At 41.3% G+C, this 18,770-nt stretch overlaps 1 protein-coding gene across 1 annotated transcript in view; it reads left to right on the top strand.

The window, feature by feature from the left end:
- LOC129859213 (piezo-type mechanosensitive ion channel component 2-like) overlaps nt 1-18,770 on the top strand; it is a 183,321-nt gene that overhangs the window by 41,470 nt on the left and 123,081 nt on the right. Inside the window, exons 3-4 of the mRNA XM_055928700.1 lie at nt 4,036-4,161; nt 15,950-15,992. Of these exons, the coding sequence (XP_055784675.1) occupies nt 4,036-4,161; nt 15,950-15,992 (169 nt within the window). The remainder of the gene's footprint in view (nt 1-4,035; nt 4,162-15,949; nt 15,993-18,770) is intronic.

The raw sequence follows: 18,770 nt of genomic DNA, 5'->3' as shown, positions 1-18,770 counted from the left end.
ACAATGGATGGGGATAGCCTTTGGCAACAGTGAAAACAGTGCAGTGTGAAAGTTACCCTGCAGCCATGTTGGGTTGGAACAATACATCTCAAACGTCTAATCTAAAACAGACCGAGAACCCAACTACAATTAGATGCTCGAGACCATTCACTGAAAATCCCTTTGTTGACGTGCCATTGTGGCAAATGCAATGTTAATACACCACAGATTTTACATTTTACTTTAATCATAGCCCCAGCGTTTTAAAGGAAGTTCAATACATTGTTAGACGACAATAGACGTACAACTGATTGGCTCTTAGTTTGATTGTAAAATTGTAAAATGTCACCGCCATATGTGAGCAGGGTAAATTCATTTGAATTCCATCACTTTTGGACATCATCCCTTTTGATTTAACCAAGACTTTCCATAATTTCTGCCCATGGAATAAGTGGTCAGAAAGTAACTTTTTAGACCTGAATTCCAAAACACGCAGGAGATAAATGTGCTCAAAGTTGACCCATTTTGCATACCCCACCATACCATGAGACATCCATGTCCTCATCACTGGAAATATAAAATGGTTGAGTTTGATATCATTTTAAAGCTTACAAACAGTGGGTTTTTGTGTTGTGCCCACTATCGGTTGTGACAGAACATGCTCCTAAATACAGGGTGGGTGTCATTTCAATCATAGAAATATAATTCATAGAATGGACCTATCCCTTCAGACCACTGCAATTTAGCTGGTACGCAATTGAAATGTAAATTGAATTTACATTTTTACTTCTAATTACTACCACAAAGATGGCCGCAGGTCCAACCACCGTTGAATGTCAACTTAAATGATCATGTCTTTTCTAATATCTATATTTCTAGGATTTCAATAGATTTCCAATGAAAGATTGACAGTATAATTTAAAACAACAGTTTCCTCATTCAAGTCAACATTTTCGGATGTGCTACCATTTGGAAGTTGAAATTAAAAATGTATTCCCATTTTAGTAGATTTAACAGCCAAAACACAACAACCACCCTGTATTGAAGAGGGTGTTGTGCCTCAACCAATGGCGAGCGCAACACAAAAAACACAAAAATAGGGTTTAAGCTACAACGTATGCGAATATGGGAAAGAAATCTGAGTTTTTTAGATAATTGATGTAAAAGGGTTAACAATTAAAACATTTACAAAAAGTGTTTTTATTTTATTTTTTATGATTTAATAGTTTGACAACCCTGTTTGTAAGCTTTTAAATGATATCAATCTCAACCATTCACCTTTTCCAGTGATGAAGACATGGATGTCTCATGCTATGCAAAATAGATGCAAAATGGGTCAACTTTGAGCACCTTTATCTCTTGAATGTTTTGGCATTCAGGTCCAGAAAGTCTCTTTCTGAAAGGTTTTGTTCAAATCAAAAGGGGTGCTGTCAAAAAGTGCTTGAATTTAACTTAATTTACCCAGCATCAATATTTGATTCCTAATGTAACATGATTAAATGTGGAAGTCACACTCTCTATGTGACAGATACAGTTTACCTGAGTGTCCATATCAGCATCACACATCTCTGGGAGTTGCGTATGAGTCACAAGGCGTTGGTGTCAGAAGTGAGATCACTAATGCTATACTCTTAGAAAAAAAGGTGCTATCTAGAACCTAAAATGGTTCTTTGGTTTTCCCCATAGGAAAACCCTTTGAAGAACCATTTTTGGTTCCAGGTAGAACCATTTCCACAGAGGGTTCTACACGGAACCAAAAAGGGTTCTACCTGGAACACAAAAAGGATTCTCCTATGGGGACAGCCAAAGAACCCTTTTGGAACCCTTTTTTCTATTGGTGTAATAGAAAGATGGAAGTGGCCCTTTGGGAGTTTACAGGAGTGCGTTCTTGCTCTGTGTCAAGGGCCTGACAGCTGCACAGTTAGTGGCTGACACTCAGCTAAGGCACTCTCAGCTCTCTCTCACACTTTGAGCTAGTGTCACTGCCTGACTTTGATAAGGTTTGAGCTAAATAGAAGGGGCCAATTTGTCAGCTTAATTTGATATCTTCCTTGGAGTTATGTTTCCATAGTAAGGAATAATACATGTACTTGTTTGTTTTGATGAAACCCTGCCAACATCTTGTTTGGATCCGCCATGAACTGAGTGGGCTCTTCTGCCTCCTGGATAGATGCTGTGTTGTACTAATCGACTGAACAGGCTGAAACATTTCTATTCAGAAGCTTCTTCTTTGATCACTTTCCCCTTGCTTCATGATGCTTTTGCCGACAACACATCTAGACCTCTGCATCCTCCCATAATCACTCCTATCAACATCTCAAAGCAGCCTGTCAAATCAGCAGCATACCACGCTGTATCCAACTGGTGATTTGCTAAGCAGGGTTGGTCCTGGTCAATCCCTGGATGGGAGACCAGATGCTGCTGGAAGTGATGTTTGAGGGCCAGTAGGAGGCACTCTTTCCTGTGATCTAAAATAAAAAGAAGAAATACCTATCCCAGGGGAGTGATTGGGAACATTGCCCTGTATAGGGTGCTGTCTTTCAGATACGATGTTAAATGGGTGTCCTGACTCTCTGTGGTCACTAAAGATCCCATGGCACTTATTGTAGGGGTGTTAACCCTAGTGTCCTGGCTAAATTCCCAATCTGGCTGTCATACCACTATGGCTACATAATCCTCCCCTCCCCTGTAACTATTCCCCAGGTTGTTGCTGTAAATGAGAATGTGTTCTCAGTCAACTTACTGGGTTAAATAAAAAAAATCGTCTGACCAATCATTTCTAGGTGTTGAGCTCTGTTTTATGCATCCCATTTTACTTTTGCTTTGCCGGCATTGAGCTCACCGTGTGTTTAGGTTGGTCCACACATGACGGACGGCCACCGGGCTGCCAAAAATATCACTGGGATATTACTGGTCCTTGGCAGCGGAGAAGCCTGTAATACAGTACTGTATTAGGAGTAATGGAGGTGGATTACTGCAGGCCTGGCCTGTTAGGATGGGACCAGACAGGATAAGATGATTACCATCAACCCTATAACAGGGCTGTGGGGTTTCCACTTGGTTAATGACTGTATTCTAACATTACCTACAGTTGGTGGATCATTGGGCTGCTAATAGTTGGTTGCGAGTGTTTACAGGTCTGTGATATATGGAATAGGATTTGGTTGAATCAATTTGAGTTTAAAGTACGGCCTGACTAATGATATGAGATTAGTTATGAAGTTTATGTTGCAATAACATTGTTAGTTGATGTCCTTGTGAAGTTGAAATTTCTCTCATGCTCTAGTAGCCTTTGGACACCAGTAAAACCAGAATACAACCAAGAAGTAGCCAATGGTGCAAAGTACTTAAGTAAAAATACTTTAAAGTACTACTTAAGTCCATTTTTGTACTTTACTTTACTATTTATATTTTTGACAACTTTTACTTTTTATTCCACTACATTCCTAAAGAAAATAATTTACTATTTACCTCATACATATTCCCTGTCACCCAAAAGTATTCGTTACATTTCGAATGCTTAGCAGGACAGGAAAATGGTTCAATTCACGCACTTTTCAACAGAACATCTGCCTACTGCCTCTGATATGGCGGACACACTAAACGCAAATGCTTTGTTTATAAATTATGACTGAGTGTTGGAGTGTGCCTGGCTATTCGTAAATTTAAAAAAGGAAGAAAATTGTGCCGTTTGGTTTACTTAATATAAGGAATGTGAAATGATTTATGCTTATACTTTTACTTTTGACACTTTAGTAATTTTAGCAATAACATTTATTTTTGATACTTAAGTATATTTAAAATCAAATACGTTTAGACTTTTACTCTAGTAGAATTTTTCTGGGTGACTTTCATTTGTGCTTGAGTCATTTTCTATTAAGGTATCTTTACTTTTACTCAAGCATAACAGTTAAGTACTTTTTTCACCACTGGAAGTAGCCTAGTCATCACTACTACTGTTTAACTTTTGTTAGCTATTCAGTGAGTCTGAAGTATACACTTGAATGACCTCGGTATCTGAAAAACCTTAGATGATCATGTTTCTCTCTCTTTCAGGTCACACAGGGCGCCTGCTCAAGTCCCTGTGCTTCACAAGTATAGCCTTTCTGCTTCTGCACATGATCTACCAGGTCACCGTCAACAGTCTGCTAGCAGGAGACAACCTAGAACCCAACTTCAACTGTGAGTATCAACCTTCTCTACTATACTCCCAGCACAGTGTGATGTCAGGTCTACCTCGTTTACACACACGCACATGTGTAGGAATGTACAAACACGCATACGCGCACACAGACACACAGCTGTCTCACACCTGACCATTAACATCGGCCATAACATTACATGCTTTCCCAAAGGATTGCTAGGGGTTGAAAAATGTTCTTGACCAGGAATGCAGTATTATTGCCACTGGTGGCTATTTGCTGGTTCCAAATGGATTGATTGGATTTACATGTCGATATGCTGTATATCCCACATTGATATAAATGACTTGGAATACAGCAGTACCTAGGCTGAAGTCTGTGAGCAGCCACCCCAGTAAGTGGCACCTGGGCTGGTTGGGGCTGCAGGGTGGGGGTGAGCAGAGGTCACAGCCCAGCCCACGCCTGGATCAGGTTACCCACTGGCCCCGACACCAGGGTGTTCAGACCAGAACCCGAAACCTGGTCTGGGCCGCGGCCCAACACAGACCCCGCTGTTGCTGCTGCTGCAAACCACTGGCACAACTCTCCCTGAGTAGCAATATAAAGCCACAACATCTGCACTCAAGATGGGGATAAACATAATGAAAACAAAAAACTCCCTCACTCGCATGCTGTCCTGACAGAAGTGCATTCAAACCCCCCACCAAAAATTCAGAGTGAAGGCTGTCTGTTTCACATGTGCAGAGTACTATCATAAAAATTGAAGGGCGGTGTCTTCAAGTTGCATAAATACCCCTTGAAACGCCAGTCTGGACTCGTCCCCAGTGTCAGTGTGCACGGTGTTATGTCAAAAGATGGAACGAAAACAATCGATCAAGGAACTTCAGCGATTCACCAAGTTTTGAAATTCCTTATGTACTGGCCCTTCCATTCCTTATGTACTGGCCCTTCAATTCCTTATGTACTGGCCCTTCCATTCCTTGTGTACTGGCCCTTCAATTCCTTATGTACTGGCCCTTCAATTCCTTATGTACTGGCCCTTCCATTCCTTATGTACTGGCCCTTCAATTCCTTATGTACTGGCCCTTCAATTCCTTATGTACTGGCCCTTCCAATCCTAATGTACTGGCCCTTCCAATCCTTATGTACTGGCTCTTCCCTTCCAATGCTTATGTATTGGCCCTTCCATTCCTTATGTACTGGCCCTTCCAATCCTTATGTACTGGCCCTTCAATTCATTATGTACTGGCCCTTCCAATCCTTATGTACTGGCCCGTCAATTCCTTATGTACTGGCCCTTCCAATCCTTATGTACTGGCCCTTCAATTCCTTATGTACTGGCCCTTCCCTTTCAACCCTTATGTACTGGCCCTTCCCTTTCAACCCTTATGTACTGGCCCTTCCCTTCCATTCCTTATGTACTGGCCCTTCCCTTTCAACCCTTATGTACTGGCCCTTCACTTCCATTCCTCATGTACTGGCCTTTCCAATCCTTATGTACTGGCCCTTCCAATCCTTATGTACTGGCCTTCTGAAACACTCATTACAATCCTCAACAGTAGCTGATTGGACTCAATTTGTTAACCAGAATCATAATGAGGAACATGGTCTCTAATGGGTAGCTAAGTTTACCACTATGTGAACCAAACACAAACCCTTCCCCATGTCCATTGCTTCTAAAGTTACACATTGAGTTATACTTCGGTATTGTTGTTTGGCCTGACTGAAACATCAGGGAAAGTAACTGTGACCCTTCCACACACACACACACACATACATTCTTGCCCATTCACCCTCTGAATTGTACACATGCAATCCATGACTCAATTGTCTCAAGGCTTAAAAAACCTTCTTTAACCCGTCTCCTTCCCTGATTGAAGTGGATTTAATAAGTGACATCAATAAGAGATCATAGCTTTCACCTGGATTCACCTGGTCAGTCTATGTAATGGAAAAAATCAGGTGTTCTTAATGCTTTGTACACTCAGTGCATGTTCTGCTGTATCTGAGTAGTGAGTGGAACCAGTACCATCATATGGGGCTTCAAAACAAACATTTTAGTGCTCATTTTAAGTATTTCGCACCATGGTTTATCATGAGGTTCGGCATTCCTACTTTTATTGAGTGTACTATTTCATATTGTGTCACAGGATGTTTACTGCTGACAGGAGAACCTTACAATGATGCTATTTGGTTGGGGATGTACTGTGCTGTATGGAGTTGCAAGGGAGGCAGCGTCCATCAAATTCACACCTTGCTAATCTTGCACTGCAGAAAGGGGAGTTTCATATGATCTTGTCAGGATTATACAATTTGTTGGTATTTTCTTGGCTCTGTAACATGTATTGTTGCAATACAAGTTTTCCAACGCGTGCATTTGGTTGAATTACCAGCCTTTCAATTGAGCTTTGACCTATGTGAGATGTGAGATATGCCCAAATTAACTTTCACTTCTGACAGCATTTGATGCTCTGTATTATGTTTAGTACCCCTGTTAGAAACCACCTATGACATCACAGTGCTAGCTAGGGGGAAGCCAACAGAAGAAGCTCCTTTACACAGGGAAGGTTATCTGATGGTTCAACAGTTCCTTTGTTTCTACATTCCCCCCAGGTCCAAGGGGCCTTTGAGTGTGTCGTGGCGGTGAGTGTACGGCACTGTAAGGGGATTTGAAGGGGGAGGGGTGGCCAGTCAACATGACCTCAGATTAACACAAGACACTAATAAAACTTTAGGAACATTTCACTGATCACCCTCTCCACTCGGTCCACAGCCTGTTGGGTGACATGTCCTCACTGCATCCCCACGTGAGGTTGCTGTGCCAAAAATGACATCTTCCTCTCAGCGATGACTGTTGACAGGGGATAAATCTCAATCTCCACCGTAAAAATGTGCAGCTGCAAATGCTGCCGCTGCCGGTGTGGCCCTTAGAGTGCAGAGGGAAGTTCAGGAGCGACGTAGGGAGCGAAAACAAGCGGTCCTTCTGTGGAGGCAACCTGAGGTGAGGTCAGAGATGAAAGAGGGATGAAAAATTACCCTGGCTGCTAAAAGAGAGTGTTGTGGCGAGAGAGAGAGGGCGGCTATGTGAAGGCAGACACTGTGAAGGCAGACACTGTGAAGGCAGACACTGGCCCAATTACTGGAAGTATACAGTACATATACTGTATAACCGAGATAGTTTAGTCTACAGAACTGCCCTTGTAATGTGAGGTAAGATGAAAGTAGTGTGAAGCATCCAGTCAATACTTATGCTGGAAGTACATTTCTAGTAGTTTACTAAAGTACATTTCTAGTAGTTTACTAAAGTACATTTCTAGTAGTTTACTAAAGTACATTTCTAGTAGTATACTAAATCCTCCCTCGAGAAAGTCATATCCATAATGTGGGGTAAGTTAAGTTGATTTCAATAAGTGAATTTTGAAATGCTAAACAAGTCTATTTTATTGCGTGCCAACCCTTCTCTTTGTTGTTATTAAATAGTATTAGAAATGGTCGAAGTGTAGCAGGAAGCGGGTACAGAATAAAGAGTGCTTTTGGAACTCTATGTGTACTGTGTAGGCGTCTCTGTTCTCTCTCTGTGTGCCTTGTCTGCATTAATAGTCCTTTGTTTTGTGTGCGGACTCAGTTGAGCTTGTTCAGACAGCAACAAGACTTTTTCATCTGTCATCACATTGAAGAGCTGCCAGCAAAAATAACAAACGTCCAAAACATGACTCCTATTTTCTTGTTTTGTGTTTGTCGTCAATAGCTCTGCGTCTCCTGCGATAAGAATCATCTTCCCCAGGATGCGCAGCCCAATCACTCTAAAAATACATATAACGCCATGGCCCACATTTCATAGGTACGCAGGTAGCAGTACAGATGGTTACAAAGGAGAGGATACAACTTTCAATTTCCAGTAGCTACTAATGTAAACAATGTGTCAAACGCAATAACAACATTGTAGACATGTCCCACAGTAGGCTGTTGTCACGTTCCTGACCTATTTATGTTAGTTTTGTGTGTTAGTTGGTCAGGACGTGAGGTTGGGTGGGCATTCTATGTTATCTGTTTCTATGTTGGTTTCGGTTTGCCTGGTATGGCTCTTGATTAGAGGCAGGTGGTTTGCGTTTGCCTCTAATTAAGAGTCATATTTAGGTAGGGCATTCTCACTGTTTGTTTGTGGGTGATTGTCTCCTGTGTTTGTGTCTGCGCACCACACGGGATTGTTTCGGTTGTATTTCGTTTTGATGTAGTCTGTTTCCTGCTCGTGTGTTCTTCCTGTCGTTATGTAAGTTCCATGTTCAGGTTTCGTCTACGTTGTCCGTTTGTTATTTTGTATCATTTCTAAAGTATAGTTCGTGTCAGTGTTCGTTTTGTTCAATAAATTCATTATGTCATCACACCTCGCTGCGCATTGGTCTACCGATCCTTCTCTCCTCACCTCATCCGAGGATGAGGAGAGCGTCACCCGTTACAGCTGTGTGGAGGTGGGAGGTGAAAGGCATCTCTGTCAGAGCTTCAGTCGTATCTTCTATATCTGCATTTCACCCCTTGTCACGACTAATAACCAGAGAAGAGTGGTGAAATCTTCAAAACGTCTTGTTTCAAATCATCGACTAATTGGCCCCAGCCTTGCCTTGAGTGGGCCCCTCGGTTTTGTCCTCTACTGACTTAGCCTAACTAGGATGTGTGCTTGGTCAGTCAGCGAGCAAGCGGCAGCCATGTTTGCCAGGTGTACGTCCGTCCGTTTGTCAGTCTGTCCCATGCTTGATTTGGGCAGGAGCTCACCGGAACTGAGGACCGGCACCTCAAATGTTTTACAGCTTGATCTCCTGTTCCTCTTATAGAATATTATCTCCTAAGTATTGTGGAGCTCCTGCACCTAAATATAAACAGTAATGGTACTCAAAATGAGTACCGGTACATATTTCAGTCAAATACAGAGAAGTAGAGGTTAGGATGAGGTCAGTAATAAGAGACTTCTAGGAAGGAAGAGGCCTTTATGTCCTCCTCCACCGACACAAATACACTAAAACGCAATGTCTGTTCCTCGACCCAAACACTATTAGCTCTTAATTCAGTAGCTAATATATCCACGGAGGACCTCTTTCTATGATATCCCCCCCCCCAAAATAACCTAATTGCAATTGAATCCCACAATGCACATAAACTGAAAGCATTTCCTTGGTAGTTGGAAGTTAGCAGGTTTTTACAAGGTGTCTCATCCGCAGTTTGCTTACATTGTCGAAGCATTATGGAGGCGTGTAGAAGTCTGGTTTAATATATTTCTATGATGTTCTGTAAGACTTTTAGGCATAGTTTTACCCGAACAGCCATCATCTGTAAAATAACCCATGTTCAGCCATATGAAAACATTCACCTCCCTCTCAGCAGAAAGAAACCACTGCCAGGGAAGTTGAGGGATTGTTTTTAGACTGTCTTTGCCACAGGTGTTTCTGAATTGCTCATTGTTATTTCGAAATGAACTGTTGCAAGCTGTCTCGAATGAACACATCGCAAATAAAACACTTTTCATCACCCTTGACACATCACAAATTGAGGATTTTCCTGGGTTTTGGCGTTTTTATTTGAGGGTCCTTTCGTGCTTCCTTGTCCTTCCTACCTTCCTTGTTTCCTTCCTATCTCCCGTTGCTCTATATGGAAACACTGGATCCCTCATTTTCACTCTTTTATTGGCTACCTCCTTTGAGCTAACCATTTGACCTAATACCCAGGTAACTTCCACCATTTCTGTGACCATGACATCATAGAGAGATAGAGACAGAAAGGCTAAGGGGAAGTAGCAGTGAATCTGTGCTATACTCACTATGTACAGTAATCAGTGTTAGGCTAATCCAGGTATGTAGTGTGATCTAAGCAGGGGCGTTGTATCGCTGTTGACAGACAAATGTTATAATTACTACTTCTGAGGCTTCGCTGATCCACCAGACTGTTTGATGGGCAGCTTGTGTCTAATTGAAGTGCTTTTCTCCCAGTGATATCCAGATGGGATTACCACACCGCACTATAGTCTAGATATGGCTTCTTCTAGACAGGTTGCTGCGTCTGCTATTCTAGTCGCCACCATACAGTTTAAACTACTGCATTAAATGTGTACATATCAGCTATCAAAGAGAAAAGACTATGAAAGAAAATAATGGTCATGAATGGTAATTCAATTTTATGATTTAAGTGGTAGACAAATCGTCATTACAAAACATGTGCAGTTAACACAACTATAGTACGAGGCATTGTTTAGACATGGCTGGTGCATTTCATTGGCTACTGTTCATAACAAAAGTAACAGATTGTTTTAATTTCAACCGGGTGAAAATACACAGGGGATTTGCAGTTTTAAATCCACAATTATGTATTTGAGCACTGATGCCATGACTAAATATTATAGCTGCGTTCAATGAGGTGTTTCTTCACTAATGAGCTGAATTGTGGCTGGTGTGTGTAATGTGTGTTTGTGTGTGTGTGTCTATTTGCGCTGGGGGCTGTATAGGCTCATTGCCTGCGCTCCATTGCCTGCAGCCCTGGACGTTATTACAGCGCTACGTTATTCCCGCGGCACCACATTATTGCGCTCCCTCATTTCCCGAGCCACTGCACCCATCTGCAGGGAGCTGCCAAACAGCTCCTGTAACCACAACGTTGCTCCACAAAGCCCCCACTCACTCTCTCTCCTTCCTTTCTCTCTCTCTCTCTCTGTATACATCTCTCTCTCACACTTTCTCCTCTCTTTCTCTTTCTCACTTTCTCCCCTCTCTCTGACACTCTCTCTTTCGTGTAATGTGTAGGCCTATACTGTAACTTTAGATGCAGCTTACTAATGGAGAATGCTAAGAAAAGTAGCACATGTTGGTTTGCCTGTCTGGGATATTAGTAAGCAGGTCACCCGTGATACAAGTCAGTATTTGACGTCCATCAATGTCTGAGGACATCGGGAGATGTTGTTGAAACCGCCCACTAGGGGCAACAGTGAGCGCTGTTACCTTAAAATATGCCTTGGTGTGACTATGGCGTTGTGGAGGGGGTTGATGTTTTTGTTTAAAACCTATCCCGAACATTAACCCTTACCTTAAGAATTCTGAGTTAATGGCTCAATTTATCCTTGGAACAATACAGAGAAGTAACCAAACACTTTGAAATTTGACATTTAAGAAACGTGGATGAGCCTCTAAATCTGACGTGAGCCTGTGAGACAAACATTACGAGCCAAATTTAGAGGTTATTTTTTACCAGATCTGTGTAAATAACTTTTTTATAGTTTTATATTGTAAATCTAAAGTTGGCCTATCCTGTCAGCCCAGTTTTTTGCAACTCCTACTATAAGTGTCCAGAAATATAAACACACAAATCTAAAGCAGCGCAAGGCCCCACTCCTCATGACTCCTGTGACAGCTGGAGTTTCAGACGTTGAAAACCTGGACTCGCTACGTCAGATTGAGTCAGACAACCTCCATGCATCGTAGTTAGAAAAACAACTTGTTAAACACGCATGACATTTTCCCATGGCCCGGCATAAATCTGTGTCTGTAATATTGTATTAATGCGAGAATAAATTCATGTGGATATATGATCTTGGTTTGGCTCCATTTCATCATTGCAGTACGTTGTGGTTGTGGCCTTCTCTTATAGACAATGTCCCGGCTGTATTACAACCATAAAATAACAGGGAGAAGGGAGTGAGGGAGGAAGTGGAGAAGAAAAGGTGCACATGATGTAAGCGAGAAACTGTCGTAAAGTAAACTGTCTATGAAACAAACGCGTGTGCCCCTTTCTCTTTATTAGCTTAGCCATGGCCTCTGCAAGGGAACAATATACAATGTGGAATCTTTAAATGAAATGTTCATGGTCCCCTGTCTAGCTGCCGATAGCAACACATACAGCAACACATACATTGCTCATAGTATACCTCGCCATAGCACAGGTGCTGTATCCATCACAGGGAGAAACAAGTACTTGCTGGTAGCTGGCATCAAAACAGCTTAGCCAGGGAGGTTCATTTTGAGGATAATGACTAGAATGTTAGCTAGACCCTCAGAGTGTGTTTTTTAAAATTATTTTTTATTATTAACCCCTTAAAACACCAGTCTAAAAGTCAACAGTGACGAGGCGACTCCGGGATGCTGGCCTTCCAGGCAGAGTTCCTCTGTCCAGTGGCTGTGTTCTTTTGCCCATCTTAATATTTAATTTTTATTGGCCAGTCTGAGATATGGCTTTTCTTTGCAACTCTGCCTAGAAGGCCAGCATCCCAGAGTCGCCTCTTCACTGTTGACGTTGAGACTGGTGTTTTGCGGGTACTATTTAATGAAGCTGCCAGTTGAGGACTTGTGAGGCATCTGTTTCTCAAACTAGACACTTTAATGTACTTGTCCTCTTGCTCAGTTGTGCACCAGGGCCTCCCACTCCTCTTTCTATTCTGGTTAGTTTGCGCTGTTCTGTGAAGGAACAGACTAAAATTACATTTTCTTTAACTGCAAATCAGTTCAGTATATGCATTACCTGCCTTGTGTTGCTCTTGTTTTGATTGTACACAGCATTGTACAAGATCTTCAGTTTCTTGGCAATTTCTCACCTTCATTTCTCAGAACAAGAATAGATTTTCAGAAGAAAGGTCTTTGTTTCTGGCCATTTTGAGCCTGTAATCGAACCCACAAATGCTGATGCTCCAGATACTAAGACTAGTCTAAAGAAGGCCAGTTTTATTCCTTCTTTAATCAGCACGTCAGTTTTCAGCTGTGCTAACATAATTGCAAAAGGGTTTTCTAATGATAAATTAGCCTTTTAAAATGATAAACTTGGATTAGCTAACACAACGTGCCATTGGAACACAGTAGTGATGGTTGCTGATAATGGGCCTCTGTACGCCTGTGTAGATATTCCATAAAAAAATCTTCAATTTCCAGCTCCAACAGTCATTTACAACATTAACAATGTCTACACTGTATTTCTGATCAATTTGATGTTATATTCATGGACAAATTTCTTTTTTTCAAAAACAAGGAAATCTCTAAGTGACACCACACTTTTGAACGGTAGTGTATGTGTTATGCATTTCGCCAGGATTTTCGCATCACAACATTGAAGTGTTACAGACCTCCAGTTTTATGAATGGACTGGATCTTTATACTTACCACCTAGGTCCTGTTTTAGTAGTAATGAAATCAGACCTTGTTGAGTACCTGAAAGTCTACCATTTGTATAAGAGTAATTAAACATGCAATAATGGATCTTTGAGTACATCAAAAAAGGTCTGATATACCTCTACTGGTATACCGTCAAGCCCTGGTGTTTTTCCAGGCTGAAAAGATTATATTGCCTCTAAAAGTTCCTCTTCTGTAAGTTGGCCTTCACACAGGTCTTTCTGTAAATGTGTTAATTTTACATTATTATTAGTAGGAAAGAAATCCTTACAGTTAACATCATTCAGTGGTAATGGAGGAGACTGAAAAGAAAACATATGCTTAAAATATTTTGCTTCCTCTTTCAAAATATAATTTGGTGAATCACAGATAACTCCATCATTTGTAACGAGTTTCTGTAAATTCCTTTTGGTAGAATGTCTATGTTGAAGATTCAAGAAAAATGTTGTGCATTTTTCACCATTTTCCATGCAATTCGCTTTATTTTTGTATTACATTACACTTGATCATTCTTGAATAAGTACCTCCATTTATTTTTGTTTTTCCTCTAACCTATTTTGTGCCTCTATAGTACAGTTTCCATTACCGTCTACCTGCCCTGTTACTTCCTCTATTTCCTTTATTAGTTAAATCTCTTTTGATCTAAACTGCTGTTGTTTTAATGATGAGTATTGTATTGAATAGCCTCTAAAAGTACATTTGAAAGTGTCCAATACAATAAGGGGATTTTGCTGTGCAAAATAAAGTAAATTCTGAATTATTTTGTCTTAGTTAAGAACAAATTGCCAGCAAGAACGAGACTAGGAAGTAATCAAGACGGCTAGCTTGATTAAGCCTCCTCCATGTACGTATATCTCACTAGGTCAGGATTTTTCAACCTCCATATATCCACTAGTTCTAATGTATCCATGATCTTCGTGATGTGCTTAAGTGCTTGAGGGTGATAGTTTGTATAGTTTGAGCTATTTACAGGGTCAGTGATTGATTTCCTTTATGATAGGTTGAGGTACTTAAAACCGTATTATAATCTCCAACCATAATAATAGATTTTTTCGTTGCTTGTGAGCTCAATAGATTATTATATATATTTTAGAAGAAGTGTGGATCATCATTATTTGTCCCATATAGATTAATTAGCCAGATCTGTTTTGGTCCAATAGCATATTTAAAGTAATCCACCTTCCTTGCGGATCTGTTTGCACAGTTTGCACAATCTGATCAAAATTTGTGTTAATTAGTATAAATCACCCCTTTTGAGTTTCTTTGCCCATGACAAAAATATATTTCTCCCTCCCAGTCCTTTTCCCACCCAATCTCATCTATATTTGTAGAATGAGTTTCCTGTAAACGATAGATATTATATTCTTTCTCTTTTAGCCATGTAAAAATGTGTCTTCTTTTTTTATGATCTGCTAAGCCATTACAATTATAACTGGCTATACTTATTTCCCCACTTACCGTAATGATACCCAAGTTTCAATTTTACTTATCACAACCAATGTTTGTAAACTTACCATTAAAAAGCACCATGATGATAGTGTGTTTTAGAGAAATGGCTACGCTCTATTAGCATGTTGTTACAAATGAGTTACTAATATGTAACTACATGTTAATAGAATGTTGTTACTTCAGTTGTTACTGTTTAGTTACATAAATACAAGGGCAACTTAAGGTAAAGTGTTACCAAGAAATGTATTATTGATAAAGTTGAATAATTTCAAGTTAAGTACAGAAAGTACTTTCTCAGCACTTTCTCAGTTAAATTCCTTTTTTAAACAGGAAGTGGTCATCAGTCATCCCAGTGGTGAACTTGTCTTCTCATCCGAGTAGGGCTTATTAACCAGGCAGTTAACGAGCTAATGACAGAGCTAATTAGCCGCCTCAGCACTGACTCATGGATCTGTCGTTAGGGTAACTATCCTCAGATCAGCTGAAGGGGGGCAGTGTGTTGGGAGTTGGCACTTGGCTGTAAGAGAAATCTCAACTCCCGTCCAGAGGGGGGCCTCCACACACCTGGAACTGTCTCTGTAAACAAAAAGCCCAGGAGTCCAAAGCCTTTCAAGAACATTTTTGTTTTTCCCTGAGTCGTTAAATCAACGTGCGGGTGGACAGCGGAGTTTCATGTCATAAACACACAAAGAGGCGGAAGAGAGGAGAGAGAGGAGTTGTCTGCCAAATGCATGAGTCATGTGAGTCACAGGATGACAACTAACTGTGAGACGGAGGCCTTTCCAAGTGGCTGTCGATGGTGCACGGCCGCCCCTGTGTGTGTGTGTGTGTGTGTGGTTTACCTTCGCTAACATATGGTTTAGATCTGTGTTACCGTCCTAAGGAGGGTCAGTGTGCGTGTGAAACGATTGGATTCAAGGTTAAATTATTCATGTAATCTGTATATCATTTGAAAGATCTGCCACATTGGTGTCAGAAGTAGGATTGCATCCCTGTGCAGACATAGAAAGTTTATCGAGTCAAAGATGGATTGGTACAACTTCAACTTTTCAGTGTATTCTAATGGGGCTCAGGCTGTCAACACTCCAGGTTGAATGATGGGGAGGCTCTGTGGGATAACAGAAAGTGCTTCATGAAAGCCTGCCATTTGAGCAGCTGCCATCTTAAGTCCACCTCAGGAGTTTGGAATAATGGTCCACTCTGTTGAGCGAGGATTTTGACGTCTATATTTTGTGTTCTTTTCAGGTTCAACATGGGAGAAGTCGGTTCGACAGCTGGGCTTGGAAAGGTAAGAGATTAAAGCTTTCACATTAAAATCACTGTACATAGCTCAGTTTGATTCCCATATATATTTTCATGGTGTTTGTGTGGTAAAGTGGGGAGTATCCTCCCACACCCCACAGAGGACAACAAGAAGGTTTACTTGTTCTATTGTACGTTGCTAAAATCCATTCTATGGCATAGTGCCATAGTACTCGTTCAATTGAGCTCAACTGAATGATTACATTTCACCCAATACACTCAGTCATTTGGCAGACACTCTAATACACTAGAGCAAGTTAAAACACAGCAGCCAAACAAAACAATCCATGTTTCATTCTCATCTACTTTCATTGCCATATGAACCACTCAGGTAGAGCCCTCATCGCAGCATACAAATGACTGTTTTCCCAAGTGGGTCATCCATAAGGTTTTTAATCAGGTAAACGCTCATAGGGCCGCAGGGCCGGACGGTGTTCCAGGGTGCATTCTCAGAGCATGCTCAGAACAGCTGTCAGGCATATTCACAGACATTCTCAACCTCTCCTTGTCCCAGTTTGGAATCCCCACATGTTTCAAGCTGACCACCATCATTTATGTTCCCATGAAGTCTTAAGACTACCTGCCATAATAACTACTGCCCTGTAGCACTTATGTGATCATGAAGTGCTTTGAAAGGCTGATTATGGCACACATCAACTCCATCACCCCAGACACCCTAAAGCAGGGGTGTCAAACTCATTCCATGGAGGGCCTAGTGTCTGCTGCTTTTAGTTTTTTCCTTTCAGTTAAGACCTAGACAACCAGGTGAGGGGAGTTCATTTCTAATTAGTGCCCTTAATTAATCAATCAAGTACCCCAGGGAGGAGCAAAATCCATCAGACACTCGGCCCTCCGTGGAATGAGTTTGACACATGTGCCCTAGACCCACTCCAATTTGCATACCGCCCCGACAGATCCATACTGTAGACGATGCAATCTTCATTGCACTGGAAACGTCCTCACACACCTAGATAAGAGGACTACCTATGTGATAATATTGTTCATTAACTACAGCTCAGCGCTTAACACCATAGTCACCAAGCTTGGGATGCTGGGCCTGGACACCTCCCTCTGCAACTGGATCCTGGGCTTCATATTCCTCTGTGTCGATATCAATAAGGATTTAAAATGGTCCACACACACGCAAACAGTCGTGAAGAAGGTGCAACAGCGCCTCTTCCCCCTCAGGAGGTTGAAAAGATTTGGTATGGGCCCTCAAATCCTCAAAAAGTTCAACAGCTACACGACTATGTACCGGAGAAACAAGTCTGACACAAACAGGCTCCTGAACAGATTCTATCCCAAAACCATGAGACTGCTATATACAGTTGAAGTCGGAAGTTTACATACACCTTAGCCAAATACATTTAAACTCAGTTTTTCACAATTGCTGACATTTAATCCTTGGAAAAATTTCTGGTTTTAGATCAGTTAGGATCACAACTTTATTTAAGAATGTGACATGTCAGAATAATAGTAGAGAGAATGATTTATTTCAGCTTTTATTTCTTTCATCACATCCCCAGTGGGTCAGAAGTTTATATACACTCAATTAGTATTTGGTAGCATTGCCTTTAAATTGTTTAACTTGGGTCAAACATTTCGGGTAAGTTGGGTGAATTTTGGCCCATTCCTTCTGACAGATTGTCCCATTCCTTCTGGTGTAACTGAATCAGGTTTGAAGGCCTCCTTGCTCGCACACGCTTTTTCAGTTCTTCCCACACATTTTCTATGGAATTGAGGTCAGGGCTTTGTGATGGTCACTCCAATACCGTGACTTTGTTGTCCTTAAGCCATTCTGCCACAACTTTGGAAGTATGCTTGGGTCATTGCCCATTTGGAAGACCCTTTTGCGACCAAGCTTTAACTTCCTGACTGATGGCTTGAGATGTTGCTTCAATATTTTCACATAATTTTCATCCCTCATGATGCCATCTGTTTTGTGAAGCGCACCAGTCTCTCCTGCAGCAAAGCACCCCCACAACATAATGCTGCTCCCCCCATTCTTCACGGTTGGGATGGTGTTCTTCAGCTTGCAAGCATCCCCTTTTTCCTCCAAACATAACGATGGTCATTATGGCCAAAGAGTTCTATTTTTGTTTCATCAGACCAGAGGACATTTCTCCAAAAATTACGATCTTTGTCCCCATGTGCAGTTGCAAACCCTAGTATGGCTTTTTTATGGCGGTTTTGGAGCAGTGGCTTCTTCCTTGCTGAGCGGCCTTTCAGGTTGTGTCGATATAGGACTTGTTTTACTGTGGATATAGATACTTTTGTACCTGTTTCCTCCAGCATCTTCACAAGGTCCTTTGCTGTTTTTCTGGGACTGATTTGCACTTTTCGCACCAAAGTATGTTCATCTCTAGGAGACAGAACACGTCCCCATCCTGAGCGGTATGATGGCTGAGTGGTCCCATGGTGTTTATACTTGCGTACTATTGTTTGTACAGATGAACGTGGTACCTTCAGGCGTTTGAAAATTGCTCCCAAGGATGAACCAGACTTGTGGAGGTCTACTATTTATTTTCTGAGGTCTTGGCTGATTTCTTTTGATTTCCCCATGATGTCAAGCAAAGAGGCACTGAGTTTGAAGGTAGGCCTTGAAATACATCCACAGGTACACCTCCAATTGACTCAAATGATGTCAATTAGCCTATCAGAAGCTTCTAAAGCCATTACATAATTTTCTGGAATTTTCCAAGCTTTTTAATGGCACAGTCAACTTAGTGTATGTAAACTTCTGACCCACTGGAATTGTGATACA

This window comes from Salvelinus fontinalis, chromosome 7 (assembly GCF_029448725.1).
Source record: "Salvelinus fontinalis isolate EN_2023a chromosome 7, ASM2944872v1, whole genome shotgun sequence".
Classification (NCBI taxonomy): Eukaryota; Metazoa; Chordata; class Actinopteri; order Salmoniformes; family Salmonidae; genus Salvelinus; species Salvelinus fontinalis.
This window is presented reverse-complemented; position numbering and strand designations above follow the sequence as displayed.